This window comes from Eptatretus burgeri, chromosome 2 (assembly GCF_056783735.1).
Source record: "Eptatretus burgeri isolate ZD-2024b chromosome 2, Ebu_testis_v1, whole genome shotgun sequence".
NCBI lineage: Eukaryota > Metazoa > Chordata > Myxini > Myxiniformes > Myxinidae > Eptatretus > Eptatretus burgeri.
In genome coordinates, this window is record NC_140962.1 from 37988287 (window position 1) to 38007327 (window position 19041).

Below are 19041 nucleotides of genomic sequence, written 5' to 3' on the forward strand. Positions count from 1 at the left end.
CCCTTCCAGCTCGTTTGCTCCCACACGTGGAGTCGCCATTCCCAGCTCCCTGGTCACGGCCTTCATGCCCGCCTGCAGGCATCGGCCCATGTTCTGCGTCTCACCCCGTAGCTCTTTCATTTCTTTTTTCATTTGCTTGCCCATGCTTTTCATTTCGTTTATAAATTCATTTGCGTTTGCATCCATCTTTTCGTTTATTTTTTTTGTATTCGCATCCATCGTCGTTTTGACTTCATTCATTTTCTTGTTCATGTCTTTCATTTCGTTTTTTATTTCATTTGTCATTGCCGCCAGCATGGCGTATAGCTGAGCCACGTCGGGTGCGCTTGAGTGAGCCGTTTCGGCAGGGGTTGGGGAAGGGTCTTGGTGGAGAGGGGGGAGGTGTCATACACCGCGGCCGCTGCCGCACCCACCTCGGGCCCTGGGTTCAGTTGGGCGAGTCCGTGTTCCTGCACAATCAACATTTCCTGCTCGGGATTCCATCCTGGACCATGGATTCTACATTACTACACATATACATTTCTAATACCCCCCGGCTCCCGCTCGCCTTGAGACGCCCATCTTGCTTCTCGTGAAGGGTTAATTTAACTCGCTCGTAATTTGGAGGGAATCGGGGTCGCTTCTCTCACCCCTGGACCGATTCCCGTGAATTTAGCCGGAGACAGGACAGCCCCGTTTTCCTGTTCTCCGATACCAGTGCCGCGAGGAGGCGATGAGTTTATATCCCACTCCTGACACCAGTGTTGCGGTTTTCGCGCCCGCCGGCGTGCGACGGCCACGTAACTCGGGTGCAGCACGTCGCCCACCGGACGGATAATCCAGTCGTGACCCTCTCGGACTAACGCCGGGGAACCAGTCACGGGTGGACCTTTCGGTCTCACCGCGATCGAGCCAATCAGCCCCCGCGTGGGGATAGGGTTGCTCGCCAAATTCGAACTACCTAAGTACCCACGCGGAGGGTAGACCGGGCGATCGCACCTCGCCGCAGGTCGACTTCGGACACGGGCCACTTAAGCGACCCGTTCCGTACTATCAGAATAACCGAGCGGTGTTATCGTCGACCTCGACGGTTCGATTAATTATCGGGCGTATTCAGCCCACTACCAACCCTTTACGTGAAGCAAGATGGGGATTCAATGGAGGAAAAGACGAAGCGAAGCGGGAGAACAGTTCAACAATAAAGCACATTTATTCGCGGCACACGGGAAGCACACAAATACAATTCCACCAAATGCACACAAAAAAAAGAAAACACACTTCCATTTACACAAAAAAAAGCAAATATAAAAGTGAAAACACAGTGCAGAGCTAATACCGACTACCGAGCACACGGCAACACTTATACAATTCTACTTCACAGACGGCGCCGACAACACATACCCAAAACCAAGGAAAAGAAATACCCTCAAGAATGAGGCAGGCCTGAGGCCGAGACCGGGTCGGGCCTACCCGTCTGGTGATGAGACGCGGAGCGGCGATGGCCCCGCAACCCGCGGGCCTCGCGGACAGTGCCTGGCAGGGGGTGGGAACGGGGCCCCCTTGGTCGCACTATCTCAGCGCGGGGGGGAAACAGGAGGGGGTTGCTGATGCTCGGGGTATAGAGGATCTTTATTATCCCTGGTGTGCGTCTCCACCTCGGCCAGGTCGCGCTGCCGGCCTCCCTCGGGCGTGCAGCTCCTGGCACCGACGCGAGCACCCCCTCGTCCGACTCTCTTCAGCTTCTCCAGCCACTGCAGGCTTCGGGCTCCAGTCTTCCACACTCGTCCCCTCCGTTCCGACTCTTCGTTCTCGACTCCTCGTTCTCGTTTGCGACTCTCTTCTGACTGACGAACACCGTCCTTTTATCCCCCCGTAACTTCGCCTTTGACCCCCTCCCTTTGACCTTTCACCTCGCTCCCCATTGGCCCGAGAAAAAGTGGGTGTGAAGGCTTTTTGATCCACAAATTTGCATATATCGATCGCCCTGGGGGCGGGGCCAATTCGCCCCTCGCTCACCGATTGGACGGCAAAAAGTGGGCGTGTGTCGTTTTTGATCCGTTTTTGAAGCAGAAAATCCGTGATTTTGTACACGCTGTTCGACGCGCGTTCTGCATGAGTCCAACACCGGTACCCACAGCGGGGCAAGAACGGTGGCGATGCTACGGTTGCGAGGTGTGACGTGAAGGTCGTGGCGGTTGTGGTGAAGCGGTGGTTGTGGTTGATGTTGTGGTTGTGGTGATGGCGATTGGTCCAAAATAAAGATAGTAAAAGAAAAACGGCTATCCTGAAGAGTCGCAGCTCGCATAAATGACATGTATTCCCACTAGACAACGGGTTTGGGCCTAACTACACATGCACTTACCGAGATACCTCACCTAAGGGACCTGAATGGTGGTTTGCGAATCTGGTAACCACAACAATAATATATATATATATATATATATATATATATATATATATATATATATATATATATATATACACATACATACACGTACTATGTACTCTTTGGAATACCAGAAGCTTTGAGCAGTTTTTTTGATCCTGATTATATGTCTGGCTACTGTGCTGGGTGACTTGCCATTGCCTTTCCAGCAGTCAGGGCAGGAATTTAGAATATTGTTCCAAGCATGCAAAACACGTTCTTCTGACGCATACCTTTATATGGGCGGTGTATCGGAAACTGACGGCTCTGTAGAGGCAAAATAAATAACTCAGGTTATGTGCATAAAGCAAAAACATATCCACTGATTATAATTCAAAAAAACCTCACGGCACTGGAAAATGTTGGAACAGGAATACTGTTCTGTAAATGGTGGAGACTTGTAATACCCTCCCCTACCTGGAGGTGGTACTACACGATACACATTTACATGGTGACTTGTAATACTCTCCCCTACCTGGAATAGTACGACACGATACACATTTAAATGGTGGAGACTTGTAATACCCTCCCACACCTGGAGGTGGTACTACACGATACACATTTACATGGTGGAGACTTGTAATACCCTCCCCTACCTGGATGTGGTACTACACGATACACATTTACATGGAGAATTTGCATCCCAAGACCACCGGCAAAGATATAAAAACACCTCCACATATTAATTGGGTTCGTGCTGATCCTGTGCAGCAAATCTTGATGAAATCAGCGCAGAAGGGCAGGATTATCCCGACCCACTGCAGTCTGAGGTGATGAAAACACGTGAGGTTTGTATGTGCGGTTTAAGGCGCGTTGCTGTCGTCGTTTGCAGCTGCACCTCATGTTTTCGCGTTGAAATAACGTGATTTTAATATAGTTCGCCCTTAAAAAGTGCAGCGGCACACCTCACCCACATGCAACGTATGAGTTACGTTTTTGTAAAGATCAATCGCCCTCAGAGCACGAACGATTGCGGAACTGCGTTGAGAATACAAAGAGTATCGAGAGGTTTCTGCCCTGAGGGTGAGGTCTATTTGTAAAAATGATAACAGCTGTGAAAGTGTGTCGATCTGACTGGCGTCCACGTTGAGTGCTTCATCGCGTTCAACGCGATAATAATAATAAACTCAGAGACTGTTTCTCTCGAGTTGCAGTTCAACGGAAAGGACTTGAATTTCCAACAACTTCTATTTGGTGTTGGTTCGTCAATATATATATATCTCTTAGCGTGTGAAAAATAAAGAAAAGGTCGAAATATTCTGAGGAAGCAGAGAGAGAGAAGAGACGTCTTGATGGGAAGAAAGAAAGGAAGAGATGCTCCAGCTCCTGGTCCAGCTCCTCCAGGTCCAGCTCCTCCAGGTCCAGCTCCTCCAGGTCCAGCTCCTCCAGGTCCAGCTCCAATCCCGGACACTCATACTTCCTGTGAAAATACGAACATCCAACGAGATACGGCTCAGCTCGATGGTGATATCCCTTTTGGGTGTTGATATGTTTGATTTCCTTCGTTATTCGTGTAAACTACCGATCCTGTGTACTGATGTGAACGGTAATTGTCAAGTAACGGTGTGTGTGTGTGTGTGTGTGTGTGTGTGTGTGTGTGTGTGTGTGTGTGTGTGTGTGTGTGTGTGTGTGTGTGTGTGTGTATTATGTGTGTGTGTGTATATTGTTGCGAATTCGCGCCCGCCGGTGTGTGAACGGCCACGTAACTCGAATTGCGGCACGTCGCCCACCGGATGGACAATTCTGTCGTGACTCTCTCAGACCAACGCCGGGAGCTAGTCCCGGGTGGGCCTTTCGACCTCACCACAATCGTGCCAATCGGCCACCCGCTTGGGTAGGGTTGTTCGCGAAACTCGACCTACCTAAGTACCCACGCGGATGGTTAACCGGGCGATCGTCCCTCGCCACAGGTCGACTCCGGACACGAGCCGCTTGGGCGGCCCGTTCCGTACTATCAGGATAACCGAGCGGTGTTATCGTCGACCTGAACGGTTCAGATTAATTACCGGGATGTTGAACCCACTACGAACCCCTTACGTGATGCAAGATGGAGATTCAAATAGAGAAAAGACGAAGCGAAACGGGCACAGTTCAACAAGCAAGCATTTTATTCACGCGACACACGGAAAGCACGTATATACAGCCATACAGAATACACAAAAGCAAAGGCAAGAATAACAGTTGACACCGACCTAACGCGTACACACGTCAACACTTACACAGTTTTACTTCACAGACTGCACCAACACACATTTACACAAAAGCAAAAGAAGGAAGCCACCCTCACAGACAAGGAGGCAGACAGGCCGTAGGCCAAATGTGCGCGGGACCTAGAGGAGCGGCCAGGTCTGCGAGACCGGGGAGGTCTTACCCGTGTCCTCATGACGCGTTGGCGGGCCAGCCGCAAAATATCCGCGCCGCTGTGCCCCGACTCCATGCCCCTGGCGTGCTCGTTGGCACCACGTTTGGGGTGGGGGAGGAACGGAGCCCCCCTTTGCACTATCTCAGCGTGGGGGAAGGGGAAATTGTTGATGCCCTGGGGGAGGGGAGTGACTGGCTGGCTTGTGTCCCGCGCCGAGACGAGCGATCCCCCACACCGCAACCTCGTCGCCGACCGCCGTCCTCCTTGCCTCGGACCCGAGCTCCCTTGCCCTGACCCGCCGCCTGCAGCTCCACCACGCGAACTCCACTTCTTCCAGCTCAACTCTCAACTCCGCTCCCCAACGCTCCATGCTCCACACTCAACTCTTCTCCCAACTCACGCTTAGCTCCACCAGTTCCACACTCTCCACGCGAGTCGCCTTGCGCTCGTCTCTTTATAGGTCTCAGGAGGTGCCAATATCCAAATTCCCAGATCAGAACACAATTGGAGGCGGGCCCACACCGCCCCCCCCCCCGGTCAGCCATTGGTCGGGCAAAAATGGGCGTGAACCTCGCCTGATCCTAAAATTTGCTTAGACTGACAGACGGAATTCACCGACACGCGCCTGGAGGCGGGGCCAAGCCACCTCGCGCTTGCCCATTGGACGGAGAAGTGGGCATGAAGCATTACTGATCCGCGGATCGACGCGTTCGGCCTCCACTGCCAAACGGCTCCAGGAACACGACGTTTGGTGTTGACTGGTGGTGTTTGGGAATGGCCGTAGAAGCGATGATGTGGGATGAAGTTGTGAAGGTAAAGGCGAAGGTGGTGGTGTTTGCGAATGGTTGTAGAAGCGATGATGTGGTAGCATAGATGGTGGAGGTCGCGTCGTTGTAGTGTGGTTGGCGCTGTGGTGGCGATGGCGTGGTTGTTGAGATGCTGTTTGTTTGAAATAAAAGATAGAACAGAAACATGGCTAACTCAAAGCGTCGCAGCCCGGATGGATCACATATATATATATATATATATATATATATATATATATATATATATATATATATATATATATATATTGTTGTGGTTACCAGATTCGCAAACCACCATTCAGGTCCCTCAGGTGAGGTATCTCGGTAAGTGCATGTGTAGTTAGACCCAAACCCGTTGTCTAGTGGGAATACATGTCATTTATGCGAGCTGCGACTCTTCAGGATAGCCGTTTTTCTTTTACTATCTTTATTTTGGACCAACCGCCATGATTACCATCACAACCACAACAACAACCACCAACCACAACGCCGCTTCACCACAACCGCCACGACCTTTCCCGTCACAACTCGCCACCATCGCATCACCGTCATCTCGCGCCACTCATGGGCACCGATGCTGGACTCGTGTGGGGCGCACGTTGAACAGCGTGTACAAAATCACGGATTTTGTGCTTCAAAAACGGATCAAAAACGACACACGCCCACTTTTTGCCGTCCAATCGGTGAGCGAGGGGCGAATTGGCCCCGCCCCCAGGGCGATCGATATATGCAAATTTGTGGATCAAAAAGCCTTCACGCCCACTTTTTCTCGGGCCAATGGGGAGCGAGGTGAAAGGTCAAAGGGAGGGGGTCAAAGGCGAAGTTACGGGGGGGATAAAAGGACGGTGTTCGTCAGTCAGAAGAGAGTCGCAAACGAGAACGAGAAGGAGTCGAGAACGAGAAGGAGTCGGAACGGAGGGGACGAGTGTGGAAGACTGGAGCCCGAAGCCTGCAGTGGCTGGAGAAGCTGAAGAGAGTCGGACGAGGGGGTGCTCGCGTCGGTGCCGGGAGCTGCACGCCCGAGGAAGGCCGGCAGCGCGACCTGGCCGAGGTGGAGACGCACACCAGGGATAATAAAGATCCTCTATACCCCGAGCATCAGCAAACCCCTCCTGTTTCCCCCGCTGAGATAGTGCGACCAAGGGGGGCCCCTTTTCCCACCCCCTGCCTGACACTGTCCGCGAGGCCCGCGGAGAGAAGCGCCATCGCCGCTCCGCGTCTCATCACCAGACGGGTAGGCCCGACCCGGTCTCGGCCTCAGGCCTGCCTCATTCTTGAGGGTATTTCTTTTCCTTGGTTTTGGGTATGTGTTGTCGGCGCCGTCTGTGAAGTAGAATTGTATAAGTGTTGCCGTGTGCTCGGTAATCGGTATTAGCTCTGCACTGTGTTTTCACTTTTATGTTTGCTTTTTGTGTAAATGGAATTGTGTTTTCTTTTTTTTTGTGTGCTTTTGGTGGAATTGTATTTGTGTGCTTCCCGTGTGCCGCGAATAAATGTGCTTTATTGTTGAACTGTTTCCCGCTTCGCTTCGTCTTTTTCCTCCATTGAATCCCCATCTTGCTTCACGTAAAGGGTTGGTAGTGGGCTGAATATGCCCGATAATTAATCGAACCGTCGAGGTCGACGATAACACCGCTCGGTTATTCTGATAGTACGGAACGGGTCGGCAAGTGGCCCGTGTCCAAAATCGACCTGCGGCGAGGTGCGATCGCCCGGTCTACCCTCCGCGTGGGTACTTAGGTAGTTCGAATTTGGTGAGCAACCTATCCCACGCGGGGGCTGATTGGCTCGATCGCGGTGAGACCGAAAGGTCCACCCGTGACTGGTTCCCGGCGTTAGTCCGAGAGGGTCACGACTGGATTGTCCGTCCGGTGGGCGACGTGCCGCGATTCGAGTTACGTGGCCGTTCGCACGCCGGCGGGCGCGAAACCGCAACACTGGTGTCAGGTCGTGCGATACAAATTCATCGCCCTCCTCGCGGCACTGGTATCGGAGAACAGGAAAACAGGCTCTCCTGTCTCCGGCTAAATTCACGGGAATCGGTCCAGGGGTGAGAGAAGCGACCCCCCGATTCCCTCCAAATTACGAGCGAGCAAATTAACCCTTTAAGAGAAGCAAGATGGCGTCTCAAGGCGGCGGGAGCCGGGGGGTATTAGAAATGTATATGTGTAGTAATGTAGAATCCATGGTCCAGGATGGAATCCCCGAGCAGGAAATGTTGATTGTGCAGGAACACGGACTCGCCCAACTGAACCCAGGGCCCGAGGTGGGTGCGGCAGCGGCCGCGGTGTATGACACCTCCCCCTCCCCACCAAAACCCTTCCCCAACCCCTGCCGAAACGGCTCAGCTGAGTGCATCCGGCATGGCCCAGCTATTCACCATGCTGGCACAAATGAATGCGGAAATGAAAGGCATGAACGAAAAGATGGATACAAATACAAATGAAGTGAAAACGACGATGGATGCGAATACACAGCAAATGAGGGAAGAGATGAAAAAGTTCCGGGGTGAGACGCAGAACATGGGCCGATGCCTGCAGGCGGGCATGAAGGCCGTGACAAAGGAAATAATAGTTGAGACAAGGGAGGTAAAGGGTGAAGAGTTGGGAGAGACACGGGAGATAGAAAAATAGAGGAAAGACTACACGAGGAAGACGGGGTAAGTGACGCACACACACACACGGAGGTAGTGGAGGATAATGGGGGGTGAGCTGGCGGACTGGGTGGAGGACCAGTGCGAGCAGCTGGATGGCCTCCTCCAGGAACGAGGGAGGGAGTCTGCTTCTGAGGCGGATCACGACCAGGTGAGTTCGGTCGTGCTTCGCGAGGTTGAGGGGAGGAGTGCTGTGGACAGGTGCTTGGAGAGCTTGGGGGGTATAGAGGCCCCGGAGACCCTTGTGGGGACACGAATCCCCAGTGTGGTTGTCCCTGTGTGTGTGGTGCAAGGTGTGAGTGCGTCCCCGTGTGTGGAAGCGACCCCGTGTGTGAGTGGTGTGGTGGCAATGGTGCCAGAGTACGTGCTTCCCAGCACGCCGTGTGTGGGTGAGGCACCCTGTGTGAGTGAGGCACGGAGTATGGATGAGACACCGCGGTTGAGTTCCCCCGCGTGTGTGGATGAGGCACCGTGTGTGGAAGAGGCCGTGTGTGTGAGTGAAGCGGCCAGTGTGAGTGAGGCACCGCGGGTTAGTGCCCCCGCGTGTGTGGGTGAGGCACCGTGTGTGGAAGAGACCGCGTGTGTGTGTCGCCGTGTGTATGAGTGAGGCACCGCGGGTTAGTGCCCCCGCGTGTGTGGGTGAGGCACCGTGTGTGGAAGAGGCCGTGGGTATGAGTGAAACGGCCAGTGTGGATGAGGCACCGCGGGTGAGTTCCCCCGCGTGTGTGAGTGAGGCACGGTGTGTGAGTGAGGCACCGCGGGTGAGTGCCCCCGCGGGTGTGAGTGGAGTGGTTTGTATGAATGGAGCACCACGTGAGTGGTATGGGGTATGCAAGGGAGACCGTGTGTGTGAGAGAGCGGAATGTGAGGGAGATGTCGGTTGGCATGCGGGAGCACGCAGCCGCGTCTCCCGGTGTGAATGCGATGGAGTGGACTGTGTGCGTCGTAACACGCAGGTGTGCGTGGGTGGAATGGAGGCGACGACGGCGACATGACAGGAAAGAAAGCCGGGTAGCGGCTGTAGCTGTTTCGAGGACTGTGCCGGGTTCACCCAGCAGTGAGCACGCGGTCCGTGCTGTGCAACGCACGAGACCGCCACGTGCTCGCTTGCGAGAGTGAAGTCCCGGTCCGGAAACGCCAGCGGTGGATTTGCCGATCCCGCGGACGGACAAAGTTTAGGCAGGTAAATGGATTTGGACCGGACGGGTTCTCCACGCGATCGTGTGTGTTAAGCTCCAACGGGCAAAGCACATGTGTTCGCGTGGGGAACCCCTCGAGACGTGGGGCTTGTGTTTTTTTTTTATGCGCACGGTGACGTCATGGCTGCACGTGTGGTTGGAATCCGGCAGGAGGGGTATCTCTGCCGGATGGTACCGTCCAAGGAGGGACGAGGAACACGTGCAGCTGCATGACGTCACGGGCAGGTGCAAAGTGCGCGAGCTCTGAGTTGCCGCGCAGGTGCTGCGCATGGAAAAAAAAAAAAAAGCAAGCCTCACTTTCGGGTGTACAGGATTCCTGGGAAAGGGGTGGAAGACCCCCTTACCCGGGGCACAGGATGAAAACTAGTTAGGGGGAAGGGTTAGCTTAGTTAGACCGACTCCATGGGGTAGGGGTAAGTCCTCATGGAGTCCGTGGAATGGATTAGTTAGAGGGATTGCAGCCAGATTTAGGTTGGAAAATGGGAAATGATTTTTGATGATTTGGAGACAGGGACAGACAGTGAATGTGTAGAGGGGACGTAGTTTAGCTACGTAGTGTTAAATGGAACGTGCTATAGTGTAAGGGACGACGTGGGAGCACGAGTTAGTTAGGGGATGTAGTTAGGAGGATGGCAGAGTTCAGTGGTGTGTGTATTGAAGAGATGAGAGTTGTGAGGTGAGTACATGGTGAGTGAGTGAGGCCAGCGGGTCTGTGTGAGTGGAGCGAATGGGGAATGCATGGTGCGATGAGTGATTGGGGGGAGGAGTGACTCCCGCCCAAGGGACCCCCGGGGTCAGTGTAGAGTGAGTTAGCTGGGTTAGTCAAATTGAAAAATGGAGGTCGTTTTGTTGTTGGTGGGAAAGTAGGCTCGAGACCCATTTGGAGGGGTGCAGGAGCCCTGTTGACGGGCTTGGGAGCGTGGCTGCGAAAGGTGAGTATCGCTGAGTGGGTACCCCGGGCACCAGGCTAGGCGACAGCGGTAGGCCATGGGCCCATGGGGGGCCGGGATAGAGTAGTGGGCACGGGTGCGCCTGCTTGGTGCGGGGGCCCGGGCGCCCATTAGGCCGCGTGGGCAGTGTAGTGGGCACGGGTGACCCTCGGAAAGGGGCCCGGGAGGCCGGCCTGCCACGTGTGCGTTTCAGGGGAGGTGCCATGGGGGGCACTCCCCGGTGTTAGGGAGCTGGTAGGCTCGGAGGCAGTGTAGTGCCCGGGGGTGCCATAGCGGGAGATTCGGCAGAGGGTCGTGCCTGCCAAAGGGAGCCACGTGTCCCAGCCAGGAGACCGTGTGAGGGCACGGAGAGAAAATTGGGGGGCGAGGCCCGAAATTGTAAGGACACCAACACAGGCGACGGGGATCTGGGTTGTTAGAACCAATAGTTTAAGCGAGAGGCGCTTGTTGAAGCCCCGGGGTAGTTTAGCAGTTAAATGGTTAGGATAGATTAGGAGATGTACCCCTCCGCACCATCCATCCCCTCGCTGTCGTTGTGGGCCGCTGGACCCACTTGGTGTTAAGATCGCCGAACTCTGGGGAGGCCATTCTGAGGCTTCGTTGGGCCTCGACACAGGACGTTAGCTCTCCCTTGTTCCCCTCCGGGAAGGGAACGTAGGGGTTGGGAGTAGGCTAGGTGACAGAATAGGTTAGCCGAACAAGGACGATAAAGGGGGTTAGGGGACGATTTATAGTGGGGAAGTAAAAATAAAAACAATAAAAAAATAAGTTGGGGCTAAATTGGGGTTTGACAAATTAAGGGAGTGGGTATGTACAGTGACAGGCAAAGGCGATAGGTGGGAGGGAGACAGGTAGGTAGGTCCGAGCCCGCCTTCCAAGTGGCCAGCACCACCGCACTCCCTCCACCAACCTCCACTGAACGGCAAAGGCTGGCCAACTTCATCGGCTGGCCGTGTTTTGCTTCAAGGCGGAGGCCGGCCAACTTCATCTGCAGCTGCTGTGCTGCAAGGCCTGTGCCGGCCCACTTCATCTGCCGGCTGTGTTTGCCTGCAACGGCCTGGTTCTGCGGGCTGTGTTTGCCTGCAGCGGCCTTCTTCTGCGGGCTGTGTTTGCCTGCTGCCTTTGCCATGCCATGCCCACTGCCCATGTTCACCAGCCCCGTTCAATTTTTGCTTTGCCCCCCCCTGTTCATTTCCATGTGCGCCAGGATCAAGGCAACAGTTTGCAAGCTGCGAGAACTGCCCTGTTGGCAGCTACAACACGGGCCTGCAGTGGCGGCCCGTGCACCGTGTTTGCGTCCGTCCATTCATCCATCCATTCGTTGTGTTCATTGCGTGTGCCACTTGAGCTGGCACGGAGACTGCGTTTGTGCAGCCCATGCACCGTTGTGGTTCACTGCGTCGGTCCATCCGTCATGCATCCATTCGTTGTGCTCATTGCGTGTGCCACTTGAGCTGGCACGGAGACTGCGTTTGTGCAGCCCATGCACCGTTGTGGTTCACTGCGTTCAGTTCAAAAGGGAAGGCCTTGGACTGCGTGTGAGCAGCCAGCCACGTTCCCTGTCACCTGCATTGTTTTGAGCCAGAGACTGCATGCGGGCAGCCTGGCTCCCTGCTAACTGCTTTCTTTTTGCAGAGTTCAATGATCCTGGGCCATGGTTTAGTGTAAAATTTGTAAGTTAAGGTTAAGATGTACTGTACATATGAGTGCGCCCCCGGCATGTATGTCTTAGCGCCGGCAATTTTATTTAAGTCGTCCGTGTGAGTGAGTTTGTTTAGGTAGTTACGCAGCCCTCAGGTTATTTATTTTGGGGACACGAATACCATGAATGTCGCACTCAGGGATCCGTAGGTAAAATGTACTAGGGGAAAACTACACATGATGGCACACGAAAATTTGACGACTCGGGACGAGTCTGTAAAAAGGGAAGGGGGTAGTGTTGTGGTTACCAGATTCGCAAACCACCATTCAGGTCCCTCAGGTGAGGTATCTCGGTAAGTGCATGTGTAGTTAGGCCCAAACCCGTTGTCTAGTGGGAATACATGTCATTTATGCGAGCTGCGACTCTTCAGGATAGCCGTTTTTCTTTTACTATCTTTATTTTGGACCAACCGCCATGATTACCATCACAACCACAACAACAACCACCAACCACAACGCCGCTTCACCACAACCGCCACGACCTTTACCGTCACAACTCGCCACCATCGCATCACCGTCATCTCGCGCCACTCATGGGCACCGATGCTGGACTCGTGTGGGGCGCACGTTGAACAGCGTGTACAAAATCACGGATTTTGTGCTTCAACGGATCAAAAACGACACACGCCCACTTTTTGCCGTCCAATCGGTGAGCGAGGGCGGGTGGCCCCCGCCCCCAGGGCGATCGATATATGCAAATTTGTGGATCAAAAGCCTTCACGCCCACTTTTTCTCGGGCCAATGGGGAGCGAGGTGAAAGGTCAAAGGGAGGGTCAAAGGCGAAGTTACGGGGGATAAAAGGACGGTGTTCGTCAGGTCAGAAGAGAGTCGCAAACGAGAACGAGAAGGAGTCGAGAACGAGAAGGAGTCGGAACGGAGGGGACGAGTGTGGAAGACTGGAGCCCGAAGCCTGCAGTGGCTGGAGAAGCTGAAGAGAGTCGGACGAGGGGGTGCTCGCGTCGGTGCCGGGAGCTGCACGCCCGAGGAAGGCCGGCAGCGCGACCTGGCCGAGGTGGAGACGCACACCAGGGATAATAAAGATCCTCTATACCCCGAGCATCAGCAACCCCCTCCTGTTTCCCCCCGCGCTGAGATAGTGCGACCAAGGGGGCCCCTTTTCCCACCCCCCTGCCTGACACTGTCCGCGAGGCCCGCGGAGAGAAGCGCCATCGCCGCTCCGCGTCTCATCACCAGACGGGTAGGCCCGACCCGGTCTCGGCCTCAGGCCTGCCTCATTCTTGAGGGTATTTCTTTTCCTTGGTTTTGGGTATGTGTTGTCGGCGCCGTCTGTGAAGTAGAATTGTATAAGTGTTGCCGTGTGCTCGGTAATCGGTATTAGCTCTGCACTGTGTTTTCACTTTTATGTTTGCTTTTTGTGTAAATGGAATTGTGTTTTCTTTTTTTTTGTGTGCTTTTGGTGGAATTGTATTTGTGTGCTTCCCGTGTGCCGCGAATAAATGTGCTTTATTGTTGAACTGTTTCCCGCTTCGCCGTCTTTTCCTCCATTGAATCCCCATCTTGCTTCACGTAAAGGGTTGGTAGTGGGCTGAATACGCCCGATAATTAATCGAACCGTCGAGGTCGACGATAACACCGCTCGGTTATTCTGATAGTACGGAACGGGTCGCTTAAGTGGCCCGTGTCCAAAGTCGACCTGCGGCGAGGTGCGATCGCCCGGTCTACCCTCCGCGTGGGTACTTAGGTAGTTCGAATTTGGCGAGCAACCCTATCCCACGTGGGGGCTGATTGGCTCGATCGCGGTGAGACCGAAAGGTCCACCCGTGACTGGTTCCCGGCGTTAGTCCGAGAGGGTCACGACTGGATTGTCCGTCCGGTGGGCGACGTGCCGCGATTCGAGTTACGTGGCCGTTCGCACGCCGGCGGGCGCGAAAACCGCAACAATATATATATATATATATATATATATATATATATATATATATATATATATATATATATATATATATATATATATATATTCCCTCTATACAACGGGTTTGGGCTAACTACACATGGACTTAGCGAGAAATCTCACCTGAGGACTTTTTATGGTGTAATGCGAATTTCCACAACCACATACATATATATATATATATATATATATATATATATATATATATATATATATATATATATATATATATATATATATATATATATATATATATATATATATATATATATATATATATATATATATATATATATATATATATATATATATATATACAGTAGACTCGGCGGAAGTCGTCACCATCGAGACCGAGAAAAAAGTGATGATTTAGGCGTATGCGAACGTTCATGATGACTGTGGGGTGAAGGATGAAGTTGCGCGTGACCTGGACACGTACATGTGAGAGGGCGCAACAATCTCGAAGCCGGCTATTGTACCAAAAGGGAAACACAATCCTCGGGGCAGAGGTGGGGGTTCATTGGTTACTTGGAAAGTGATCAAGCAAAGATGGAATTCATGAATCACTTTATCAAAAGTAAAGATAATGAACAACTGTAAGACAACTCGTATACCATCAGTGATGGTATATGACCATCGACAAATGTGGAATGAATGGCTCTTAGAATTCATTCATTGGAATGAATGTAGAATGGGTTTTCATATGGAATGAAAACTCATATACCATCGACAAATTACATGACACACAGTCATCGTGATGACTACCACTCAATAACAATGTGAAAGTGAGTGTGGTGATGTACAAAACAAGCCAATATTAAACCATGATCGGACTTCAACACGAAGCTCGATCGATCCTTTGATCCTTTACTCCTTTGCCAGAGACTGCATTGCGCAGCCTGGCTACCTCTTCAGATGCATGTGGGACGGCACGCTGACCGAGCTGAACGCAGCGCAGTTATAAATAGCCTATCACTGGCGCTGTAAACCAATGAGCGCGCATCACAATTCCATGAAATCGGGCTTCTCACGAGGCAGCAGTTCCATGTGACGAGTTTGGCGTGGTAATTTACTTGAGCTTGCATTACGCGGGAACGGACAACATCTGACGACTTAGACGAAGTGACGACTTAGAGATGACGACTTACAGACTTTATTCAAAGTCTGTAAGTCGATTTAACATGAGATAAATTTGGGACTTTTTGACGCTGCCGACTTAGGCGAAGTGATGAGTTACACGCTTCCGACTTACGCCTAGTCTACTATATATATATATATATATATATATATATATATATATATATATATATATATATATATATATATATATATTGTTGTGGTTACCAGATTCGCAAACCACCATTCAGGTCCCTTAGGTGAGGTATCTCGGTAAGTGCATGTGTAGTTAGGCCCAAACCCGTTGTCTAGTGGGAATACATGTCATTTATGCGAGCTGCGACTCTTCAGGATAGCCGTTTTTCTTTTACTATCTTTATTTTGGACCAACCGCCATGATCACAACCACAACATCAACCACCGACCACAACCACCGCTTCACCACAACCGCCACGACCTTCACGCACACCTCACAACCGTAGCATCGCCACCGTTCTTGCCCCGCTGTGGGTACCGGTGTTGGACTCATGCAGAACGCGCGTCGAACAGCGTGTACAAAACCACGGATTTTCTGCTTCAAAAACGGATCGAAAACGACACACGCCCACTTTTTGCCGTCCAATCGGTGAGCGAGGGGCGAATTGGCCCCGCCCCCAGGGCGATCGATATATGCAAATTTGTGGATCAAAAAGCCTTCACGCCCACTTTTTCTCGGGCCAATGGGGAGCGAGGTGAAAGGTCAAAGGGAGGGGTCAAAGGCGAAGTTACGGGGGGGATAAAAGGACGGTGTTCGTCAGTCAAAGGAGTCGTAAGAGTCAGAACGGGAGAGTCAGCAGAACGAGAACGAGGAGTCGGAACGAGAGAGTCAGCAGAACGGGTCGGAGAGTCAAGAAGAGGAGAGTCGGAAGCAAAGGGTCAAGACTTCGCGGGCGGTGGAGCTGCTCGTCGTGTGCGTTGGAGTCGGAACGGAGGGGACGGAGCTGTGGAAAGGCGGCGACACCAGACGAGGGGGTGCTCGCGTCGTGCAGGAAGCTGCACCCGAGGGAGGCCGACAGCGCGACCTGGCCGAGGTGGAGACGCTCGTCGCACATAATAAAGATCCTCTATACCCCGAGCATCAGCAACCCCCTCCTGTTTCCCCCCGCGCTGAGATAGTGCGACCAAGGGGGCCCCGTTCCCACCCCCTGCCAGGCACTGTCCACGAGGCCCGCGGGTTGCGGGGCCATCGCCGCTCCGCGTCTCATCACCAGACGGGTAGGCCCGACCCGGTCTCGGCCCCAGGCCTACCTCATTCTTGGGGGATGTTCTTTTCCTTGGTTTTGGGTATGTGTTGTCGGCGCCGTCTGTGAAGTAGAATTGTATAAGTGTTGCCGTGTGCTCGGTAGTCGGTATTAGCTCTGCACTGTGTTTTCACTTTTATGTTTGCTTTTTGTGTAAATGGAATTGTGTTTTCTTTTGTTTGTGTGCATTTGGTGGAATTGTATTTGTGTGCTTCCCGTGTGCCGCGAATAAATGTGCTTTATTGTTGAACTGTTCTCCCGCTTCGCTTCGTCTTTTCCCCCATTGAATCCCCATCTTGCTTCACGTAAAGGGTTGGTAGTGGGCTGAATACGCCCGATAATTAATCGAACCGTCGAGGTCGACGATAACACCGCCGGTTATTCTGATAGTACGGAACGGGTCGCTTAAGTGGCCCGTGTCCGAAGTCGACCTGCGGCGAGGTGCGATCGCCCGGTCTACCCTCCGCGTGGGTACTTAGGTAGTTCGAATTTGGCGAGCAACCCTATCCCACGCGGGGGCTGATTGGCTCGATCGCGGTGAGACCGAAAGGTCCACCCGTGACTGGTTCCCGGCGTTAGTCCGAGAGGGTCACGACTGGATTGTCCGTCCGGTGGGCGACGTGCCGCGATTCGAGTTACGTGGCCGTCGCACGCCGGCGGGCGCGAAGACCGCAACAATATATATATATATATATATATATATATATATATATATATATATATATATATATATATATATATATATATATATATACATATATATACATATATATATATATATATATTATTTGTGTGTATATATTGTTACGGCTGTGGAAATTTGCACTACACCATAAAGGTCCTCAGATCAGTTATACCGATAAGTATATGTGTAGTTAGATTTCCCCACCATTGTTTAGAGGGAATTTCCGTGTTCACAGGGCTATGATCCTTTGAGATAGCCGTTTTTCTTTTCTCTATCATTATTTTGGACCAATCATCCCCCAACAACCAAATCGCTACCACCTACAAAGCCCCCAAACAACCACAACCAAATCCCCACCACCTTTGCCTTTATCCCTCCACTACCATCAACAGCGCTACCCCACAAACACGGCATCGCCTTCGTCCCAGAGACAACGCCGAAGTCGCGCTGTCTCAGTGACGTTCTGGTGATTTCTACCACATCCGCTCCGTCGGGGCCAAAGTCTCGCGGTCTAAGTGACGTTCTGGTGATTTCTACCATGTCCGCTCCGTCGGGGCCGAAGTCGCGCTGGCGGACAAAGCTTCGGGGGGTTACACGCATTGGTTCGGCCGGACGAAGCCCCGGTGAAACACACACACATCGCTCCGTCGGGGCCGAAGTCACGCTGGCGGACGAAGCTTCGGGGGGTTAAACACATCGGTTCGGCCGGACGAAGCCCCGGTGAAACACACACACATTGGCTCATCGGGCGTGACGAAGCCGCGCTAGCGGACGGAGCTTCGCTGCATAACACGCATCGGTTCGGCGAGGCGAAGCTCAGTGACTCGCACACACATCGGCTCGTCAGGCGGGACGAAGCCGCGCTGGCGGACGGAGCTTTGATGCATAACACTCATCGATTCTGCCGGACGAAGCCCCGGGGAAACACACACACATCGGCTCGTCAGGCGGGACGAAGCAGCGCTGGCGGACAAAGCTTCGGGGCTAAACACCACCATCAGCTCGGCAGGATGAGACTTTGGTGATTCCTACCACGTCGGCTTTGCCGGGGTCAGGGATCACGCTGACAGGGCGAGGCCCCGATGATTTCAACCACGTACGCTTTGCCGGGTCAGGGGTCACGCTGACAGGGTGAGGCTTTAGTGATTTCTACCACGTCGGCTTTGCCAGGGTCAGGGATGAAGCTGAGCTGACAGGGCGAGGCTTTGGTGATTCCCATCACGTCCGCTTTGCCAGGGTCGGGGGTCACGCTGACAGGGCGAGGCCCCGATGATTTCAACCACGTACGCTTTGCAGGGTCAGGGGTCACGCTGACAGGGCGAGGCTTTGGTGATTCCTACCACGTCGGCTTTGCCGAGGTCAGAGGTCACGCTGACAGGGCGAGGCCCCGATGATTTCAACCACGTACGCTTTGCCGGGTCAGGGGTCACGCTGACAGGGCGAGGCTTTGCTGATTCCTACCACGTCGGCTTTGCCGTGGTCAGGGGTCATGGGTCGGGGGTCGGATTTTTCCGCTCCCCCGGCCTATATAAGGGCGAACACAATGGAGCTCGTGGCAGACAGGAGCCAGTCAATGGAGAGGGAGGACGAACAGAACAGAGCTCAAGTCAGAGTTGAGGGGCGAGAAGAGCGGGAGTTGGTGAACGAAGCAGAGACGCGGAGAGGGGCTCAGTGGCAAGCCAGAGGGCTACGTGGGGACCACCGCCGGGAAAAGGGGCGACGTGGAGGCCACAGCCAGGGAGAGCTTGCCGGAGCCAGTGTGGTCCAGAGTGCTCGGAAAGAGCGTCAACTCGTGGAAAAAAGCGTCAACTCCCCCATACCGAGCATTGCAATGAGAGAGCGCCGGTAACCCCCGTCTCGCCAAAAGAGCATCGACGTTCTGAGAGAGCCTCAACAATCCCCCCCCCATACCGGGCATCAACAAACCCCCCTGTACTGGGCATCAACAATTCCCCCCCCCCATACCGAGCATC

The 19041-nt window shown here is 53.1% G+C and overlaps 1 protein-coding gene across 6 annotated transcripts in view; it reads left to right on the forward strand.

Moving 5' to 3' along the window:
* The first annotated feature begins 3437 nt into the window (after positions 1-3437).
* Positions 3438-19041, forward strand: part of LOC147031835 (ATP-dependent RNA helicase DHX29-like) — a 186339-nt gene continuing 170735 nt past the window's right edge. For 4 of the 6 annotated variants that reach the window (XR_015054646.1, XR_015054647.1, XR_015054648.1 and 1 more), the window contains exon 1: positions 3438-3868. Coding sequence is in view for 3 of the 6 variants with exons in the window: in XM_085868169.1 (XP_085724295.1) it covers positions 3697-3868 (172 nt within the window). In the remaining 3 variants the exon portion in view is untranslated. The remainder of the gene's footprint in view (positions 3869-19041) is intronic. The other 2 variants (XM_085868172.1, XM_085868173.1) reach the window with 2 other exon arrangements.